Here is a 20,000-nt window from a genome sequence, read left to right as displayed (position 1 = left end):
TTAAATAACCAGAGCCACTTAAGATTTGGACGACAATGCGCGAGCGAGCATACACATTCTGTATCTTCACTTCAAGGTGCGACCGTTTCTTCGAATTCAGTTATAGGATACTCAGTGTATTAGACATGATGAACGAGATCAAAGTGTCATGATCGCAGAATGATACTTAAGAAGGTGCAACGTTTTTTCTGGAAGTGATGTTTTTAATTTGTTCTCATAACCTTCCCGCTCACTTAAACTCCCTAACTTAAGATCGTCATCATACCGATAGTTAAGATTATTTGAATTCGACAAGGCTTTCACTATCAACAACACCAAGGCTAGATTATGAAAAACTGTGTAAATCTACAGGCACAGGCACTGCTTTTGGGTATCGCTAAACCATTTCTTTATGGCATTGAGCTCAATATCATCATGTAATAAAAGATGTGTCACTCAAGTGATAAAGATGTCTAATTCTTTTGTCTGGTTATTAGGCCATAGTTAAGCACAAGTACTTTCATTATAAATTGTGTTTTGTGCCGTCAGTCGAAGTGCTCTTCACACAAGTGACGCACTCTGAGAAAAGATAGATCAGTGCCCCTGCTTCATGCTAGATCGAGTATACTAGATTTCCAAATTCCAAAATGGACGTTGATTTAAGCCGGGTAGGAAGGTATAGTTTTCATTTATGACGTTTGCAGTTTCCTTGAGCCGAAAATCCCTGATACTAAAGAACGAAAACCATTTGCAACAATAATCACTGAACAATGTGTTAAGGATAGGTCAATCTATGCAACGACTTGATAACAATTCTTCCGGATTTAATCATTATCATAACGAGAAAAGCACTATTTGCTTTTCCTACCTTGACCGCAGATTAATCTTTTCTTTTAGGTAAGTCCCAAATGTTGAAGCATCGCAGCCGTTCGGAAGGTGTTCGGTGGCAAGACGCTCCTGGTCGAATCAAATCTCTCTTTTAACAAGAGCTTGGCGAACCCCTGTCTGTTAAACCAGTCAGTGGCTTCTTCAATGTCACTTTACTCTTTATCGATGCGTTTCGCCTCAACAAAAGAATCACGAGGCAGAACAAACTCCGCCGTCCTCTTGTTAATTGCAAGTGGCACTTTACGGATTATTTTGGGTCCCTTTGTCGTCAGTAAATGATAGAGTTCAACCGTTGAATAAGCATTACCTTTCGTTAATTAAAACACAAAAACGTCGCCTTTGTTTGAAAGGAAATTGGGCCTTTTGTTTGGTTGACAAGATGTCGCGGACGAGAAATCGTGTTTGGTCAAGAGTAGCGTATTTGCCTTCAATGTGAAAATTGCATTTGATGTTACAAATCTTCCGACACCTACTTTTGTTTGTGTCCATTCATATTTACGACCCAAACCATACAAAATGAGAGGAACTGCCACCTGGGCATAACACTCATACCCTCGGTTTCAAAACGAGTTCACATCACCAAAGATTTCGAGGTCCAAATTATCGCCGATTTCCCTCCTCTCTTTTAGGAATACATGACATCAAAAGCACGTCTTTACCTAAACTTCTTTGGCTGCAGGGCTGGCGTAGTGGTGCGAGTACTCGCTTCCCATCAATGTGACCCGGCTTCCCTTCCCAGACTTGCCGTCACATGTGGGTTGAGTTTGTTGCCGGGTTCTCTACTCTGCTCCGAGAGGATTTTCCCCGGGTACTCCGGTTTTCTCCCCCCCTTCAAAAACCAAAATTTGTGTTAATTTGTTGATTTCAGTTCACAGTGCCCTCAATTAGCGCTCCAGCGCTAGAACGACTAGACACTAAATTAAGTTCCTTTCTTTTCCTTTTATTCTTTTGGGTGTGACTTGGATGATCCACAGAGTATAATATTTACAATAATATTGGTTAATACAACATGAATCTTTCTAATCAACCTTATTTATTGAAACGAATAACTGTACAGGACTTGCGGGATGGCATGCTCTATTTTCCTTGGATGTCAAATTTACATCCAAGGAAGACTGAGCATGCCATCATGTTGTCCTTAAGATTCTTTCTACCCTTTATTGTATGGCAAGCAATTATCAGGCTACGTGGAGAACTCTGATTCGCTGGTTTTTGGTCGGGATTTTACAGTACGGACCATTACCATGGAAACGGTCCGTTTCGGCATTTTTTTTTATCCCATCCTCCCTCCCTCTCTCAGGAAATTCAAGTTGAGCGAATCACAAAAGTTTTAAAGAAGCGGAATTTAATTATTTTCATCGCATCAGTACAATTATGGCAACCGGAATTTAGTGTTACATGTAAAAGGTAACGGTTCAAAGTTCGCTAATGGAAGACGAAGATTACGAAAATTCACCAAGTGGAGCTGAAGTGTCCGATTGCTCGCAGAAACGGTGCCATATAATAAATAACTTACTAACCTGACTTGTTCGGGACCGCACTGAGGAATATTGGCCCTCGGTCGCATTTGTAACGATCTCCCTAAGCTCGGTCCGTACTGCTACGATCTCGAGCTAATATTTTCCAGTCCAGTACGGCTCCCGTGCTCGGGTTAGTAAGAGGTTAATACCAAGACAGAAACAACTAAGCAATTTTGAAGGGATAAATATGTCTGTAAAATTTAAGCCCACCAAAACCAAAATCAATCAAATATCTTAATATATTATTTCATTCATTTTTTTTAAGTTCTCAAGAAATGGGATCAAGATATCAAACTCTACGGGAGACTGCATAATTTTTTCGTAATGTCGCCTGGAACAATCAATCATATTCTCTAGATATAATTTCTATGCTAACTGTGCTTGTTGTTTGTGGGTCTATTCTAACCAAATCACAAAAAACTGACTCCAACTACACACTTGAGTACAAAACTAATAATTTCTTTGTTCGTGACCAATTATGCTTCTGGAGAAGGACTGGACTCTCTAGTCTACTTCGACGCTAAAGGCTTCATAAACATTTGCTGCAAAATCCCTTGCACAGCCAACCTTGAACAAGTCTTGAAAATAGCTGTTATCAGAATCACATAAAATGTGGTTGACTTGTCCATTCACGATTGGAATGATCTTCGCCAATGGAAGATCAAGAGAAGGCTCACGCTGATCTCCTCCAACGGCACCAAGGTCTGCAAAGAAGAGAAGTGGGGTTTATTACGGGATTGGAAATTTAAAGTCCTTATGTAAAAATCTCAAACTGAGGCCTAATAATGGTGTGTTGACCGAGCAATGGCAAGGTAAATACAGCAAAGCCAAGGTTTGACACCGTTATGTCCTTTGTTATATGTTTGATTCAAGACGAAGTTCTCATCAGTTCATCCATTGTTTGAAACCGCACAAGTCAGGGGAACTAAAACATTCTGTTACAAAATGCATTTTGGGGCTACTGACCCGTTGCCCTTGCGGGCTTGTTAAGTATCAATGGCTAAACAAACGCTACTCAAACAGAGAAGTGACAATAGACCATTTTACAGTTGTGGCTAAGTTAACTGGCCTAAGAGTGGAAGCGAGGCTGCCAGTGACCCTGTTTTGATATTAATGCTAATATGGACTAATTAGAATTACAACAGCACAGTTTACATGATAGAGCGGTTTTCAATTGAGTGTCGAAATTAATTAACGAATTACTTTGGTTTTGCATTACTTAACTCAGTGATTGGTTCAAAGTTCTTGCGCCACTTTTTCAACCAATAAGTAGTGAAACCAAAACCAATCATGGCGCATGCACATTTTCCCGCGCTTTGTGCCGGCTACGTGTAATTACTTCGAGTTTTGATTGGTTTACTGGATTGTCTCCGTCCTTTTTGATTGCCCAAATTAATTACTTTGGTTTTGGTTTTACGACACTCATTTGAAAACCGCTCTAAAAGCAGCAAGGGCTGTATCAATACAAGGTCACCGGGAGCCTCGCAGCAATTCATAGGCTAGGTCGCTAAGCAAACAACTGTATAATGGCCAAATCGGCATTGGAAATACCTTTAGTGTTGTTGAATTACGGTAGAATTGTGCCCTTGCACTTGGCCAATCAGAGCACTAATAATAATTTTGTTATTTTGGTGACAAGCACTAGCCAATTAATAAAGAACCAAAGTAGATGAGATTTCTGTAAACATTGGCACTACGGCAGACCATGCACACCTCTTATTTAAATATTGCAACTTTGACCAATTAGCTTCATTTTTAGAGTTGTCTAATTTGGGCAGCGACCAGCAACATTTCCAGTTACTTTTATTGCTTTAGAAATTTTGAGAGTAGCAAAACTGTCCACTTTCACAGCAATGTTTTATTGACTTTGCTCTTGCCTACAATGGTTTTTCAGTAAGTATGCCAATTAAAGGTACCACAAAGACAAAACACAACATCTATGGTGGATGTAATATATCAAACACGAGAAGGAGTGTTTCATCGGATATCCAAACACAGAGAAGCGAGTTTCGAGGTGGTCGGATATCTGATGAAACACTCTTTCGAGTGCTTGATATTGCCTCTCAAAGGAATCAGTATTTTAAGAGATATTTGGGATCAAAGTTGGCGAAATTTTATGCTAATTAAGACCAACCTTCCTTCACGGTAGTGATTTCTTTTATTTGTGGCTTATGAATTATTAACGAGTTTGAGAAAGCATTTTCTTGTACTCACCTAGATCTTCAGATTGAAAGAAAGGAATCATGTTGCTCATGATGTTCGAAAATCCAGAGTCCAAGCACATTTTAAGGACAGTCTGACAATCATGGCTGTCCAAAATATCAAGGGTTTCTCCGACTAAATTCCTGAAATTGTCATCTTCTTCTTCGTCTGAAGAACCACAGTAGCTTTCAATATCCTGTGGTATCATGAATTTTTGGAGTACTTTCCTGTTGTGGCCATTCCTGACTGTACCATCTGATGCACCCAGGGTAGATTTTTTGATGGGTATGCTGTAGTTTGAATGCTCTATCGCCTGTCTGATGTGATTGACAAGCCTGGTAAGCTGTGCATGGCTGAACCTTTCTTTCAATGAAGCTTCACCTAAAATGTCTGACAAAGAAAGTTCTGTGCATTACATTCAATTCAAAATGCAATCAGGTATTACACAATTATAACAAAGTGTAAGACTGGTCAAGTGTTCCTCAACTATTGGTAATTATTTTCCCTATTCTTTGCAGCATTGAAATACACCTCTCCCCCTTTTGCAAATTTCTTTAGTACTTTGCTCCTCAAAATTTCATTTTTTCTATATTTCATATCACAGAATCACAAAAAAATTGATAATCATTCATTTTCCTACCCTGCGAGCAGAGTCTCTTTCGACCTTCCTAGATCAGTCGGGAAGAGGAAAGTAGACTCTGCTCGCCGCCTCCACATTTTGTATTGAGCATGCGTTAAAAATTGAAAATTTATGTATCCGGTGTCAGTCACGCGTGACCAGTAGCCACAAAACCAAGAAGAAGAAGTCGGAATATTTTCGAACAACTCCGGCAAACACACGACAATCAAGGAATCATTTCATTGGAAACTCAAGATAGTCCATATATCTTAAAAATGCCATTTTATTTTTTTACTGAAAAATTTATAGGTTTCTGTCAGGCTAGTTTCTGTAACCGACACATAAAGGAAAAACTCATGGGAATTCTAACAGTTAAAATTGCCACGCTGTTGTAAATTTCAAAATATTGATGACGCGTGGCGACTGATCATGCGCAAAAACAAAAAAAAACAGGTTTGACAAGTCGAAACTGGACTGACTCATCCAATTCTTTGGATGAGCGGCAAATCAAATAATGTGGAGGTGGCGAGCAGAGTCTACTTTCCTCTTCCCGACTTATCTAGGAAGATCGAAAGAGACTCTGCTCGCAGGGTATCATTTTCCTGTCCCAAGACCAAAATGGTGAAACACATGGGCCAATTCCCCAACACACTTTAAACTGCTTTGCAGCCATGTTTTCAGAGAATTTTGGCTTTGCATTTAAGCAATTCATGACTGTCACTGACATCAAAATGAAGACAGACCCAAACATTAGGTTACACTTAACTCAGTCGAGGACACAAGACAACAAATCTCTAAATATGTTTGCTGTACATGGAAAGATTTGTTTCAGCTATGGAAGATATTTCAGTTAATGGGCACTCACTGAAATTAACCCATTCCCCTAAACCGGCCTAAACCGGCCATACTTAGTATTTTACTCTGTCTAACGCCTGACGATTTTACTCATCAATGGAGAACCCCAAGATGTCAATGGTTTATTCTTGCCAACACAACACAAACAGAGTGAAGGGAGGTACTGTATGTTACGGTCTACAAAATGTTCTTCCAATTCAATTTATGGCATTGCATAAATATTAATTACACTTGCAAAAAGAACAAGAAGCCACAACATACAGAACTGAAAAAAAAAAAGTCAAGGTATGTCATGTGTGACCAGTAGTTTGGAAATTTGAACTGAGAATTCAAATATGCATGCCAGTTTTGAACTTTGCTCTCGAGATTCTGAATTTTCTCATGGATATTTCCTTGATATATCGCAAATAGTTAGCTATGAACTTTTGTTTTATTATAAAATAACCAGTGCCTGAAAAGGGAAAAACTATTTCAAGCGTTTCATTAATTATTGTTCAGTTATTGTGCACTTTTCACAGCAACTTTTGCAAAAATCTTCAAGATTCTATTCAATTCTCGGAAACTCCAAAGAGGAATTCGGATGTTCATTTCAGTCTCGTGGATACTAGTCATGCATGACATAGCTCGACTGTAAATGAGCGACTCTTAATCTAAAGTAGTGGTTTTTTGGCTTGATTCAAAGATCAAGAAATATAGTAAATAGTAAATATTTTACAATAATATTACACTTCCTCAAGCCTTACTGTAAGTTCTGTAAGTTATGGCCTAAATACACACAAATTGAACTTGGAAAAACACAGGCCATAACTTACAGAGCAGACTTTGAACTCTGTTAGTAAGATTATTGAATTAGGCAGGAAAACACAACATATTAAAGTCCAGAGGGAGAAGTAATAGAATGTGACCCCCTAAAATGACCAATCGTTGTACGCATACTATCGGAGAGATAGGGAGCTTAAGCATGCACGTTTTTGAGATGCGGACAGCAACCAGACATGCCAGGGTAGTGATTTCTCCCAGATATTTATACTAATCATCTCTAATGGAGCAACGATACTTAGTAATACTTAGTTGTGTGAACGCAAGTTAAAAGGGAAAACAGCTCACTTCCGGTTGCCGTCCGCATCTCAAAATGCGTGTGCTTAAGCTCCCTAATAAGAGGTTATTTTTACACCTTCAACAGATCTTCTTATTTCTCCCACAAGAAAATCCAGTCCATCTCCCAACAGATACCTCACAAGCGCAAGATATCTCTTCTGCAAACCCTCTCCAATGTGCGCTTGTGTTCCACTTGAGTTTTCTCTTGTCAACATCAAGCTGTCCAAGTACAAGTACCCTCCAACGATATTGAGCTGCACACGTAAGAAGACAAACAGCATGCACGATGAATAGACAGATGTAAGAGTTCGTGTGAAGCTTAAGATCTTTAGCTCTTCCCAAAGTTCCAACTTGTTTGCGGGCTTTTCACGAAGCCTTGCTGTAATAGACTCACAATTTAGCTTCTCCATCAACGCCTCACGCAAGCTAGGCACCAGAGAGAAAAAAGTAACCGTGCAAGTTCTGAGATTACTTTCAAAGTGATGCTGTTTTCGAGCTTGCTCAACGTATTCCATTTCTTGTTCTCTTTGCCATTCGGCGAGGCGCCATCTTGCATATCGCCCGACCAAATAAACACCACCAATAACAGCTCCTGTGATAAAAAACTTTCTACGGTGCCGTCGAAGGAAAGCTTTGATACTTTCCCACATGTTTCCAGTGTACTTTAGTAAAAAGCGTGACTCAACAGAGGTACATTAGTAGGCACTTCATGTTCGCCTACATTTAAGGCACCAATTTATTTAACGAGCACTTCCCTTTCCATGCACGCACTTCCTGCCTCACGCAATCACGCAACGGGCCATTTCCGAGTTGCTTTTTGTCTCGGTTTCGAAGTGAGTCTTGGTGCTCAACTATTGTAAGGGAAATGAGTTTGATTTGCATAAGAATACGCAACTCATTTCCATTTGAATGGTTGTGCACCAGGACTCGCTTTGAAACTGAGTCATGCAGCAGCTCGGAAATAGGCTATTCCATTCTCTTTTTCCGTTTGTGTAACAATGATATGCTACAGTAGTTATTGACAAAAGAACTGCGTAGGTTAGTGTTCAGTGACTTTAATTCTAGGACTGGTTGCAAAGTAATGTCACGATTTTGTGTACAGTACGCAAATTGGTCAGTGTAAAATGCAGACTGAGATTATAATGTAACTGTTAAAAAAGCCCAAACCCTTTAGATTTTAACAGTTAAGCCTAAATCTTATTTTATGTCTAATTAGGTCTAAGGTTAGCATTTCTAAAGGGTTTGGGCTTTTTCAACCGTTACATTATAACCTCAGTCTGCATTTTACCCCTGGTCTGCAGTCTGCACTTTACACTGACCGGTACGCAAATATTCCATTGCACTCAATAACATGCAAATGCTCCTTATTTTATTTATTTATTTATTTATTTATTTATTATCTATTTTTTTATTTAATTAATTTGCCTATAAGGCGGGAGCTACACAAAAGAATATATAGTCCCCTACTAAAAATTCTTTGACTTGGGCCATTTTCTTTACAATAAGCATAAAACGCAAACAGCGGTTACAAACATTTGCTTGAACTTATTCTTTTGTCTTTATGCTACTCATCCTCGCTAGCCTCGTTAGCACGAACAAAGTTCAAATGAATTTTTGCTCCAAAGTGAGGCTAGTGACGATGGATTAGCACAAAGACAAGAGAATAATTTTCTTGGTCGCCATTTATGAATATGATCTATAGCAGAGGTGTGATCGGACCAGTTAGATGTACAACAATTTTTTACTGTAGACACAATTTAAACGTTGGAAAAACCTGGGTTCTGTTTCCTTGGTTTTTACAGTAAATTAAAGTTTCCAGGTTAATGATTCCAAAAATACAGTGGAGGATTAAAAGGAAAATATAGAATCCTGAACAGGAAACCAGAAACGAAAACAAGAATCGGAATTACTGAATGCGGGAAATGATAAATCGAAAAAAATTGAAAACTGAACTAAGAAGGTTTGTAAAAGTATTCTTATGATGCATTTACTGGGAAAAAATTCAAAGAAAACAAATCCTTTTTGCTCTGATTGTTTGCAAAACCCCGTAGTATCAGAGGTTTCATTGTGTACTACTTCATAATGTTTCTGTTCAGCTATGGACTAATTCAGTTGTTTGAAGCTTGCCGAAGAGTCACTCTAACTATGTTATCTTATCCACAGATAGACTGCTAACAGGTGTCGCTCTGATTGTTTGCAAAACCCCATAGTATCAGAGGTTTCATTTTGTACTACTTCATAATGTTTCTGTTCAGCTGTGGACTAATTCAGTTGTTTGAAGCTGGCCGAAGAGTCACTCTAACTATGTTACGTTATCCACAGACTGCTAACAGGTGTTGCTCTGATTGTTTGCAAAACCCCGTAGTATCAGAGGTTTCATTGTGTACTACTTCAAAATGTTTCTGTTCAGCTGTGGACTAATTCAGTTGTTTGAAGCTGGCCGAAGAGTCACTCTAACTATGTTATGTTATCCACAGACTGCTAACAGGTGTCGCTCTATTCTTTGCAAAACCTCGTAGTATCAGAGGTTTCATTGTGTACTACTTCATAATGTTTCTGTTCAGCTATGGACTAATTCAGTTGTTTGAAGCTGGCCGAAAAGTCACTCTCACTATGTTATGTTATCCACAGACTGCTAACAGGTGTCGCTACAGAACTCTTAAATCTTAATTCACTGAATGAAGCCTAGTGAATGACGCTTTTCGTCAAAGCCTCGGCTGGCATCGAGTTACAGGTGGTTGACAAGTTTGTTTTAGTTCCATTATCATAGCATAGAAACCACTTTAGAACACACCATCAACTTGAAAATTTTTTACAAATTTTAGATAACTTCATAGACCTTATTCATAAATGGCGGTCACATTTATAATTCTTTTGTCCACATGCAAATTAGCCTACCAAGCCTCATTTTAGAGCAAGAATTCTTTTCAATACAGTGTATGGTATCGAGGCTTGGTAGGCTAATTTGCACTTCGCCAAAGAATTATAAATTGACCGCCATTTATGAATAGGGTCTATGCTTGCGGTAAGGTTGCTGCAATCTTTCTTCTGTTTCTAAACTAAGAAAAAGATAGTTTTGCCACTCCTACACTTGAATAAATGTGAACGTCGAGACAACAAACTTAAATCAAGGCACTTTTGTTCCAACTTTGGGCTCATGAAATAACTCACATATTGTGCTTTCCTAAAGTACGGTATGCCCTATGGGGTACCGTGACCATTTCATTTGTCATCGGGTTGTGAAGCACTCGAGGGCGCGCTTTGCTTGTTGCTATGGTAACCGACATGGTCTGAAAATCAAAATGGTCTCCTCAATCATGGATGTCGGACGGCAACCGGAAATGAGCTGTTTTCCCAGTTTTAACTTGTCTTCACACCTCCACATTTACATTGCTAAGTATCTTTTCTCCATTATAGATGATTAATATAAAAATCTGGGAGACACCTCTGCCCTGGCGCGCGAAATGTTCTCTTCCCGAGTTGTCGTCCGCGTCTGCGTCCGCGTGCTTGAGCTCCCTACGCTGCGGCAGCCCGCGTTTGGTTGGATATTGCTCTCTGCCGTGTTTTTGAAGGAGCCTCTGCGGAGGGGTGACAGGGTCGGATGTGGATGCTTCTATTTCATCATTCCACTTGGAGCCTGTCATATTTTTACATAAATGTCACAAGATTACTAATTTTTTTTGTAACTAGTGAAAGTTTTGAAATGACTGCAAAATTCTCGCGCGCTCATTGGCTAATGTTTACTGTCAATAAGCGGACAGACACATAATTTATGCGATATTTACGCGGTATTGGTCGCCTCAAATTGAATAAAATGGAAGTTTCTCGCATTTTTGTCTCGTGTTCTTCTCGTGTTTTTACTTAAGTTTGACCCCTCTGCCTTTCTTATTATTGCAGTAATCGCCTCGTGGATCCACAGCTACTTCGACAGTAGTATGACGAAATTCATGATCAATAACAGGACAGACGCATGAAAAACTGACATCAATTTTGAAATAAATTTAAAATAAGCTTATATGAAAATAAAGAAGAGTCTGAGTGCAATCAACAGAAACAAATAAATACAATCTTCTTTTATTCCGGATCAACACGCCTTTTTTCCCAACCTGCTTAATGTTTTTAACAAGTGAGCCTGAGATAGAACATTCAACTTGTAAGTGTTAAAAGGCCTTATCGGATAAGACTCTCAAAAAGACGTGTGCGAGGCAGATTCACTTCTTTGGCACTGGTTGCCGATAGGTTGCCATAACACAAGGTGTCGCGTTCAAAACCTTTCGCGGGAAATTTGACAGCTTGGCACAAAATAACGACTAATATAATAATAATAATAATAATAATAATAATAATAATAATAATAATAATAATAATAATAATAATAATAATAATAATAATAATAATAATAATAATAATAATAATAAAGAAAGTTCTTATAGGCGCATTTAAAAATCTCAATGCGCTTACAATAAGGTAAAAAATGTATATGTATACGGAAATCTATAAAAATATGTATATCAGTAAAAAATATACTACCTATACTGCTCTAATCATATGGACTGATAGATGTTCATATAAATACTTATTTAAATGCTAATTGAAAAAAGTAGGTTTTTAAATTTTTTTTAAAGTCATTTACTGATTTAGAGTTTTTTATATGTTCTGGTAAGGTGTTCCAGAGTTCCGGTCCGGCGTAGCTAAAAGCTCGTTGACCATAAGAAACCATGTTGATTATTAGTTTTTCTAATACTAGAAGGTTACTTGAGCGGAGTGTACGTGGAGGACAGCGAAGTTTAATCAGTTCAGTAAGGTACTGAGGAGCTAATCCATGAAGACATTTATACACGAGAAGCAGGATCTTGAATTGTATTAGGTATCGGATTGGTAGCCAATGAAGTTCTTCTAGTATTGGCATTATGTGGTCATTCTTCTTCGCACCTTTGATTAGGCGTTCTGCAGTGTTCTGGAGGCGTTGAAGTTTATTCAGGTCATAGTCAGTCGAACCGTACAGTATGCTATTAGTGTAATCAATGCGAGATGTCAATATAATACAAGTAATAGTTTTCACTAAATCTGCCCCCGCCTGAGATAATACGGATGGTAGTTGAGGCGTTTTCCAATTAATGTGTACTGCACATTTTGATGTCTTCATATTATTTTACATGTAATTAGGTAGGTAAATGAAAGTGAAAGATGCAAGGAGAGGATGGGCAACAACAAACAGCATTTATTTTTAATTTTCATCAACGTTTATTTGATACACAATCAATTGAAAAGCAATTTACATACATTTTGGAAAATGCCTGAAAATTAAATATGATAGTAAAACAGGAACAGGAAGATTCAATGACCCGAAGGCAACATTTCGTCGTCATCTTTTTCATCCATGTGGTTCTTTCCACGGTACCTTGAAATGCGAGAAAAGTAGAAGGACCCTCTATTTTTCGCAACGTTGCGAGACAAGTTGCTTGCGTGTGACATCCCCTCTGCAACTCGCAACGCCATTTTGTCAGAATGGGCCAATCAGAGCTCATCTTTCGGAGACTACTAGCGCGTCCCGCCATCTTGTTTGTTATTGTACGCGTTGCAAGTTGCGAAAGAAGTTGCCAACGTGTAACATACCCTCTGCAACTTGAAAGGTTTTTTATTCGTCATCGTTGCGTTGCGAGTTGCAAGAAAAATTGCCTCGTGTAACATGGCCTTTAGAGGTGAAATCGTATTTATAGAAAGCTATGAAGCAACGCTGATAGCTGTTATTGAACGTCATCAACTGATAAAACCAGGCGAGGGTCAAGGGCGTTGTCCAAACAGTACTTGCAGGTGAAATCGTATTTATAAGTGTCGCTGGACTTAATAACTGTAATAAAACGAGACGAGGGTCAAGGGCACATTCGAAAGAAAAAAAAAAACACTTTTGGTGATCAACGTTTTTTTTTCTCAGAGAACTCCTCCTGAGGATGGATTTAGTCTCTTCCACACATTAACTGCCTTCTCTATTGGCGCACAAACACGAGGCAATATGGGATCAGAAATGACATATAGGATTTTCGATGACATGAAAATCTCCGCGACAAGCAGTGAAGCCCATTTTCGAGTTCAGTCGAGACAACTCCGAGACCATCATCATAAGATTTGTGAACTATACAATCGGTTTGAAAAAGTCTCTGAAGTGTTATACGTATATAAGTTCACGATGCTGCCTCGACTGGTTAGGACAGAATTTTAGCCATTCTGCCCTTCACACGCTAACATTCCATACATTTTAATTTGTCAATCGCAATGCCAAAGCAGCAAAACTAAAATTCATTTTCAATAAATAAAACTCCAACCAGACTTTCTCAAACCAATTCCAAGTCTTAAACAAAACCTGACAAGCTGGACTTCATCATAAGCTTGTATTTTTCCGTTGCTTACGAAGAGAAGAAAACAGTGTTCAAGCAAGTAGTTCATCGCAGCATATGTGACTGATTCTTCAGTGAAGAGTGCAAAGAAGAAACGGAAGGGAAATCCCCATGCTTGATTGAAAATAAACTACCTGACAAACTTCGTGATCTTGACCTTTGCGACCGTTCAAAACGTCTAAATTATGTCATAAGTTTCCTTACGCAAACATTATTAAACAAACTATCTACTTATTTCAACGGTCATTTTCACTGGCTTTTTACTGGCAGGTTATACGCTCTACGCGTTGGAATTAAAAATAAAAGACCGTGAAAGACATGCCGTTTGACTAATTACTAAAATTCTCGTGAAAGGCACCTGGCTCGACAAATTATCGCCTGATGGATCAGAAATATATTAAGCCAAATGAACCTGCCACAATCATTATTTCTGCGCTTGTTTAGAATTCGAGAGGGGAGCGGTTTTAACAGCATTTGCGGCAACTGACAAGTTTTCCTTCTGCCTTGCTAAAATTCTCGCCCGTAAGTACATATGGTGTAATTCTTAGGATAAGAATATTCATTTTATATCTTTTGACATGGTTTTGGAATTCAAAGTTTTTCGCAATTTCCAACCTCAGCATCCGTTCATGCACGTGATTGATATACGCACGAATGCAGTGACAATTGGAAAGGGAGCCAAAATTATCGGGAAGAGTTGACGATATTTAGTCAACTTTACAGCGCTAGATCAGGATCTCGTCGAAGCCGAAGGAAAAAATAATAGTTTTGAAAACGTATGCAGGCAAATCGAAATGGTGGGCCTTGCAAGCTTCAGTCATCTTTAGTAAAGAAACCTTAGTTCAGGCTAAATCCTCAGACAGAGAAGCCTTCTCTAAAAAGGCATGCAGGAAATGGAAGGGGAATGCAACTGGAATGGATCAAAAAAGAAAGAAGTTTATTAGACTACTCTATATGCTTTCCATGATTTTGCCCGGAGTGAAACTTTAAGCAAGTATATTTTCAATTCGCTTGTTTATATTTCTTGTTTTTCAAACTAATACCCTGAAGAAGAAAATGCTGCCGTGATGTGCGGCGCGGGATCACGGATCGAAGTTGAGTGTATAGGCTTTTACCCATACTGCTCACGATCAATAGTATTATACTTTAAAAAAAAGTATGTATTAAACACTCATCACCGTGATAGCAAAACATATCTTTGCGTGCGGAAAGTATCTTCCAAGAAAGATAGCTCGAAACTAAATGCATGCTACCCCATTTAGTTCCTAAGATACGAAAAACAAAGGCTTTCGAAAAAACACCTGGTCTTATTTACAAAATATGCCAGCAAAGCAAAAAAACAAGAAACAAAAAAAAAAACAAGAACAAAAAAACAAAGCAGGCTGGGGCATGTACGAAGTTTTAAAAATTTATCTCTTTATCAGGTGTCGTTAATGTGAGCTCTGCGGCATGGTTCCGGCTTGGGGTTTAATATTCAACTACAGAGAGAAAGCTCTAGAATTCTAAAGTGTCACGCAAGGGAATACCCTCGCGACCACGTGTATTTCATGCTTGCACGATTTTAAGTTACGCACGGCAAAAAATAAAATCTATTTACCACCAATCTAATGAAAATTTGGGCTTTTATTTCTAGAATGGATTTCCTTCTTGAACCCTTAATTGTATTTGAAAGTATTTGCGCGGCCGGTACACTTCAAAGTTTTCTTAAGTCACGTCCAAAAATAATTACGAAAAAAAATGTTGTCATTAAATATAATCAATTCAGGCGTTTGTTGATAATTTAAATACGCTTATTGCCCAGCGAGATAATCTTTGTTGGTCTTAATTAGTGTTTTTATGGAAAAACAAGAGAGGAAAACTTTCTTGTCTGGGCAGGTACGATCGATATTAGAATAAAATACAGCAGATGGTCTCTTCATTGTCTTCATCGTGTTTTAGTAATTTCTATGCTTCGAAGTTTGCCGAAAAAAACGCAATTTATGTCACAATAACCATTCACACAGCTGGTTTTTGCGGAAAACATTGATGCAAAGTTCAGAAAGAGAAATCTTTCGTTCGATAAGTAAGTATTAATTTAAAATATTTCAAAACAACAAAAAACTGGACTGTTACGCGGGGAAAAGTCCGACAATTTTCAAAAGTGGCGCGTCACTCCAGTTACATCATTTCTTTTCCTGAGGTTTGGCACCAATCAAACTATTCTTCTTATCAGCCGTCCAATCAAAAGCCTTGTTTTATCATAGAAGGCTTGATCGTTCATGCCTCCATTTTGATAGATATATTTCACGATTTTAGTAATATAAAGGGCAAATTATCTTCAGGAAGGTAAAAATATTTTACATAAGCGAGAGAAGGAAATCATTCGACTTCCCCTGTCTTGGTAAGAGCAAAAGTATTTCTACAAAAATTTAAATCTGTTCACGAACTAAACTTCGTCAATAATTGTTCTAGCTTGCCGCTTTTTCGAGATTTTCAAAGCACTCGGTATTGAGATATGTAGCTCACTTTACTTACTTACCTAAAGTCGTTGATTCTGTAAGAGTCCTAAATAGAGCGCATTTTTAAAACACAAAGCGATGAAATTTCTATTTAATCTTGGCCGCAAACGGCACGCGACCCAAATGCCTTGAGGAATTTTTAGGGGAGGCTTTACATAGTAGAGCTATAGCTAACCATAAAAACTTAGCTAAACTTATCGCCGGGATTCTCCGACCTTAGCTCTTGCCTAAAAAAATTATCCCTTAATCGCTCCATTGCTGAAATTTGTTTTATCTGTTACTAGTTTCTGTAGTTGCGCAAAACAAGGAAATTATATTGCAGTTCCCGCTATGTTCGCTGTATGTTTTAATAAGCTAATACGATCTTAGATTTAGATCGGACTGAAATTATAATTATGCGATCACAATTTTTGAAAGCTTTTAGAGAAAGTTGTCTCGGTGGGTAGATTTCAGATATTTAAGTATAGGTCTGGGTTTTCAAAGCGTTGTGTTTGTGTTCCTTGCAAACGAAATAATGTTTTTTCCACGATCAGCGACTCCATAATCTGTTTAGACAGACAATAAACTTGGAGGTTGTATAAATAATGTGTTTAATTTGAAAGGGTAACTTGAAAACTACAGAAACGACTTGATGATTTCAACATGGATGTGATCGTGGCTCTAATTGTAAACAAGTTAGTGACTTATTGTTCAATAATTACTTTTCACGCCCGATGTATTCAAGCAAACTGTAGGTATTTTTTCAATATTCTAGACATATGTGCCATTTTACTGCCTCGTCAATTTTTGAGTGGGATGCCTATTTTTGGAAAGATAACCAGACTCTGGTTAATTAAACAGAAGTGTTGGATCGATATTCTTTGATGGATCAATGTGTTCATTTGAGGCTTTTGTCTTTTATTTTTAGAAGTGAGCTGTCTAAGACATCTTGCTGCCCTTTCTATTAACATAGTGTCTAGATAAATGCCTGGCAGCCAGGCAAGGTCTTGAATAGACTAAATGACCAGCGGTCAAAACTTTTGTATCGATTAGGCCTAAAAAGCACTCGGGTTGGCGTGACTAGCACTTAGGTTAGCCTAGATAGCACTCTGTTTAGCCTGTTTAGCCTGTTTAGGTTAGGGTTAGGGTTAGGGTTTAGGGTTTAGGGTTTAGGGTTTAGCCTGTTTAGCCTCCAGTGTCATTGCCAGGGATTTATCCACAGCGTTTTATTAAAAGTAGTAACAAACTTCCTTCTCGATGTGTTTGGTGTCAGAACTGTAATAGGACATTAACTTCAAAAAGGAGTAGATTGTTTGTAAAATTCCAAAAGTAAAGATATGTAAATAAAAAAGAAGGGGTTACTAAGTGAGACTGCCAGACAAATTATCTGAAGCAAGTTTGAAAATTGCATTTAAACCAGATTATAGTTTTAGGTTTATGCAGCAAATAATAGTAACTCATTGTCATTTATCAAAATTGTGGAATTTCCTTCAGTTAAGCTGTGCATTCTATAAATTATGCTGTAATAACTCTGTTTCATATTTTTGCTCTTGGAACAAGAAGCCTGCAATCGTCACTCACACTGGATTAAGCCAGGAAAAGCATTTGCGCATAAAAAGTTTTGATACAAAACTGGCCTATTAGTACAGTTTTTATCGTAGAATTCAAAATGAAATTCAACCAAACTTGAGATGTGGAAAACAAACGAATAATAATTTCATTTTATGCTTTATTATCAGAGTGGATGTTTCATAATGGCCCCTGGAGGTGGTTCTCGGAGATCTTCTGATGACAGAGATGGAAATAATGAGGAAAGACCATTGCTTCAACGTGCCACAAGTGTTGATGAAGTGACAGGCCAAGCGCCAGCTATTGTGACAAACTTCCTCACTGAATGCTTCCGAGCAGATGGTTTGACAGCACCGGAGGAACTTAGTGAAAACCAGAAGAAGGTCAATAAGGATGTTGCCCATGTTATACGAGATATTGGAGATCGTCTGTCAAACGATGCCTCACTGAATCTTCTGATTTCACAAGTACAGGTTTCAAAAGACACTGCCTTCGACACCTTTTTACAGGTGGCAGCGCAGATTTTTAGTGATGGCATTGTGAACTGGGGAAGGATAGTGACTCTGTTTTATTTTGGCTACAAGCTAGCTTTGCAAGTCATAAATGAAATACCTCTGATCAAGATGATTGTTCAGTGGTTGGTTCAGTTTATCAAGGACAGACTTGCAAAGTGGATCTTTGAGCAAGGAGGATGGGTGAGTTACTGTTGTTTGATTGACGTTTAAAGTAAATGGGAGGGAGGATTAAACCGTGTTTATGTATTTCCGCTAATTTGTCTTTTTCATGAGATTTAAATGCAAAAGTGCACATTGCATTAACCCTTTAACGCCTAAACCGGCCTAAACTGGCCAAACGAAGTATTTTACTCATTTACTCAATTGAATTAACATCATGGTTTTGAGATAAAACAACTGAAGAAAATTCCATACCAATTTTTCTTTTATGCCGTTAAGCCTTTTAAATCTCGGAATTTTCACTTCTGGGGGGGGGGGGGGTGGGGGGGAGGTGGGGGTGGTACAAAACCCCAGTTCTGGTTATAGCAGGCCAGTGACATTAATACAGGAACGAAGGGAATTTTAGAGACAGAAAATTTTGTTATTTTGACTTTTGCAGTATTGCAACCAAATACTGTGCAATGCATCTTAGAATCAGTTTCAGCAACTTCTCGAACTAAAAAAGGGAAATTCTGCTATCCCCAGTTTCCTTTAATACAGTGTGGTTTTGTACTTTCCAGAAGTTAAAATTCTGATTTTTAAAAGGCTGAAAGGAATGTCTTGACTTGAGAGGTAATGAGCAGCTTAACACAGTGCAAATTAATGGCATTAAACCAGGCTGAAATTGAAACTGTAATTGCAATTTCACTTTGGCCTGATAATGAGCAGAACTTCCTGCAAGCAATGCTGCCTGTGTCATGTAAACAGGTTGCTCGTTCTTAAAGTTTCCCTAATTTGTTTACCAACTTTTAGCTTGGCAGATCTAAACCTGGTAAATTTTTGGGAGGACTGTGCACTACTACTGTTTTCAGGGGTTAACGAATTTCTTCCCTCCCCCCCTTCTCCATTTATGCTGCACAACTACAGACTGTATATTGTTAAGGCACTGTTACACTGTGAAATGTTGAAACATGAAACTTGTCTGGCAATGTTTTGGCGACATTGTGATGGGACAAGTTGCATGAAATATTTCACATTGCAACATACCTTGCAACGGCCAAAATTGTTGCGAGAGAAGTTGCAAGAGCCGTTGCCAAAAGTAGAATTAAGTTCTACTTTTCGTGCAACTTGTCTCTCGACGATTTTGGCCGTTGCAGGGTATGTTACACTGTGAAATGTTTTGTGCAACTTGTCGGCAAAACATTGCAAGACAAGATGCATGAAACATTTCACAGTGTAACAGCGCCTTAGAGTTTTTTTCGTTTAAATTTCAGCTGAGAACACTACATACGGTCAGCTTTGACATTCTGGGTCAGGAAGAAATTAAAAACTTTTCTTCAATGTAGCACACTGTTCAAAATACTAAAAGAATTTTAGGCTGCTAGTTTGTGATTAAATACCAGCAAACAAATGCATTTGAAGAACAAACTTAAGTCAAAATTCTTATATACTACTTGCACTCATCCACAGTAAACCCCTTGCGTAAGATTTGAAATATTCTTTTTTTCTTCGCCTACCGCATTTTTTCATTTGCTGGTAAATCACCCGCTTCACTTTTTAACCCATATTTAATTTAAAGGATGACAAGTTCATCATCAGTTTTATTACTGTTATTATTATTATTATTATTATTATTATTATTATTATTATTATTGTTATTGTTATTATAAATGTTTTTTTTTTTTGTAGGAGGCTGTGGTTGATTATTGCAAGAAATTACGACAGAAGCATGATTTTCAGTTTTG

At 38.1% G+C, this 20,000-nt stretch overlaps 4 protein-coding genes across 5 annotated transcripts in view; 2 read left to right on the top strand and 2 right to left on the bottom strand.

Annotated features, from left to right (window-relative positions):
• The window catches only part of LOC138059559 (uncharacterized), a 5,853-nt gene extending 4,870 nt beyond the window's left edge, over positions 1-983 (bottom strand). The window contains exon 1 of the mRNA XM_068905197.1: positions 848-983. The gene's annotated coding sequence lies outside the window, so the exon portion shown is untranslated. The remainder of the gene's footprint in view (positions 1-847) is intronic.
• Positions 1-20,000, top strand: part of LOC138060786 (forkhead box protein N3-like) — a 234,556-nt gene that overhangs the window by 96,782 nt on the left and 117,774 nt on the right. The window lies entirely within an intron of this gene.
• On the bottom strand, positions 1,789-7,871 carry LOC138059947 (peroxisomal biogenesis factor 3-like). The gene is made up of 3 exons (XM_068905611.1): positions 7,238-7,871; positions 4,602-4,979; positions 1,789-3,091 (listed from the first exon to the last, which is right to left on the bottom strand). Exons 1-3 carry the CDS (start codon positions 7,809-7,811, stop codon positions 2,892-2,894), a joined length of 1,152 nt encoding a protein of 383 aa, XP_068761712.1. The 5' UTR covers positions 7,812-7,871; the 3' UTR covers positions 1,789-2,891.
• Positions 13,986-20,000, top strand: part of LOC138058901 (apoptosis regulator BAX-like) — a 7,095-nt gene continuing 1,080 nt past the window's right edge. Inside the window, exons 1-3 of one of the 2 annotated variants that reach the window (XM_068904352.1) lie at positions 13,986-14,078; positions 17,773-18,297; positions 19,945-20,000. The exon at positions 19,945-20,000 is cut by the window's right edge and continues 1,080 nt beyond it. In XM_068904352.1, coding sequence (XP_068760453.1) covers positions 17,788-18,297; positions 19,945-20,000 — 566 coding nt within the window. In that variant the 5' untranslated portion in view covers positions 13,986-14,078; positions 17,773-17,787. Of the gene's footprint in view, positions 14,079-15,795; positions 15,937-17,772; positions 18,298-19,944 lie in introns of those variants that run through there. The other variant, XM_068904351.1, reaches the window with a different exon arrangement.

Source organism: Montipora capricornis, chromosome 8 (assembly GCF_036669925.1).
Source record: "Montipora capricornis isolate CH-2021 chromosome 8, ASM3666992v2, whole genome shotgun sequence".
NCBI lineage: Eukaryota > Metazoa > Cnidaria > Anthozoa > Scleractinia > Acroporidae > Montipora > Montipora capricornis.
The sequence above is the reverse complement of the archived record's forward strand: the minus strand, read 5'-3'. Positions and strand labels throughout refer to the sequence as shown.

Excerpts from the sequence above, each read along its gene's own strand:
- LOC138059947 (XM_068905611.1), bottom strand. The coding sequence starts at position 7,811 with ATGTGGGAAAGTATCAAAGCTTTCCTTCGACGGCACCGTAGAAAGTTT. Across the intron at positions 4,980-7,237 it reads AATAAGAAGATCTGTTGAAG|ACATTTTAGGTGAAGCTTCA; the intron begins GTGTAAAAATAA and ends TTTCTTTGTCAG. Across the intron at positions 3,092-4,601 it reads CTTTCAATCTGAAGATCTAG|ACCTTGGTGCCGTTGGAGGA; the intron begins GTGAGTACAAGA and ends TCTTCTTTGCAG.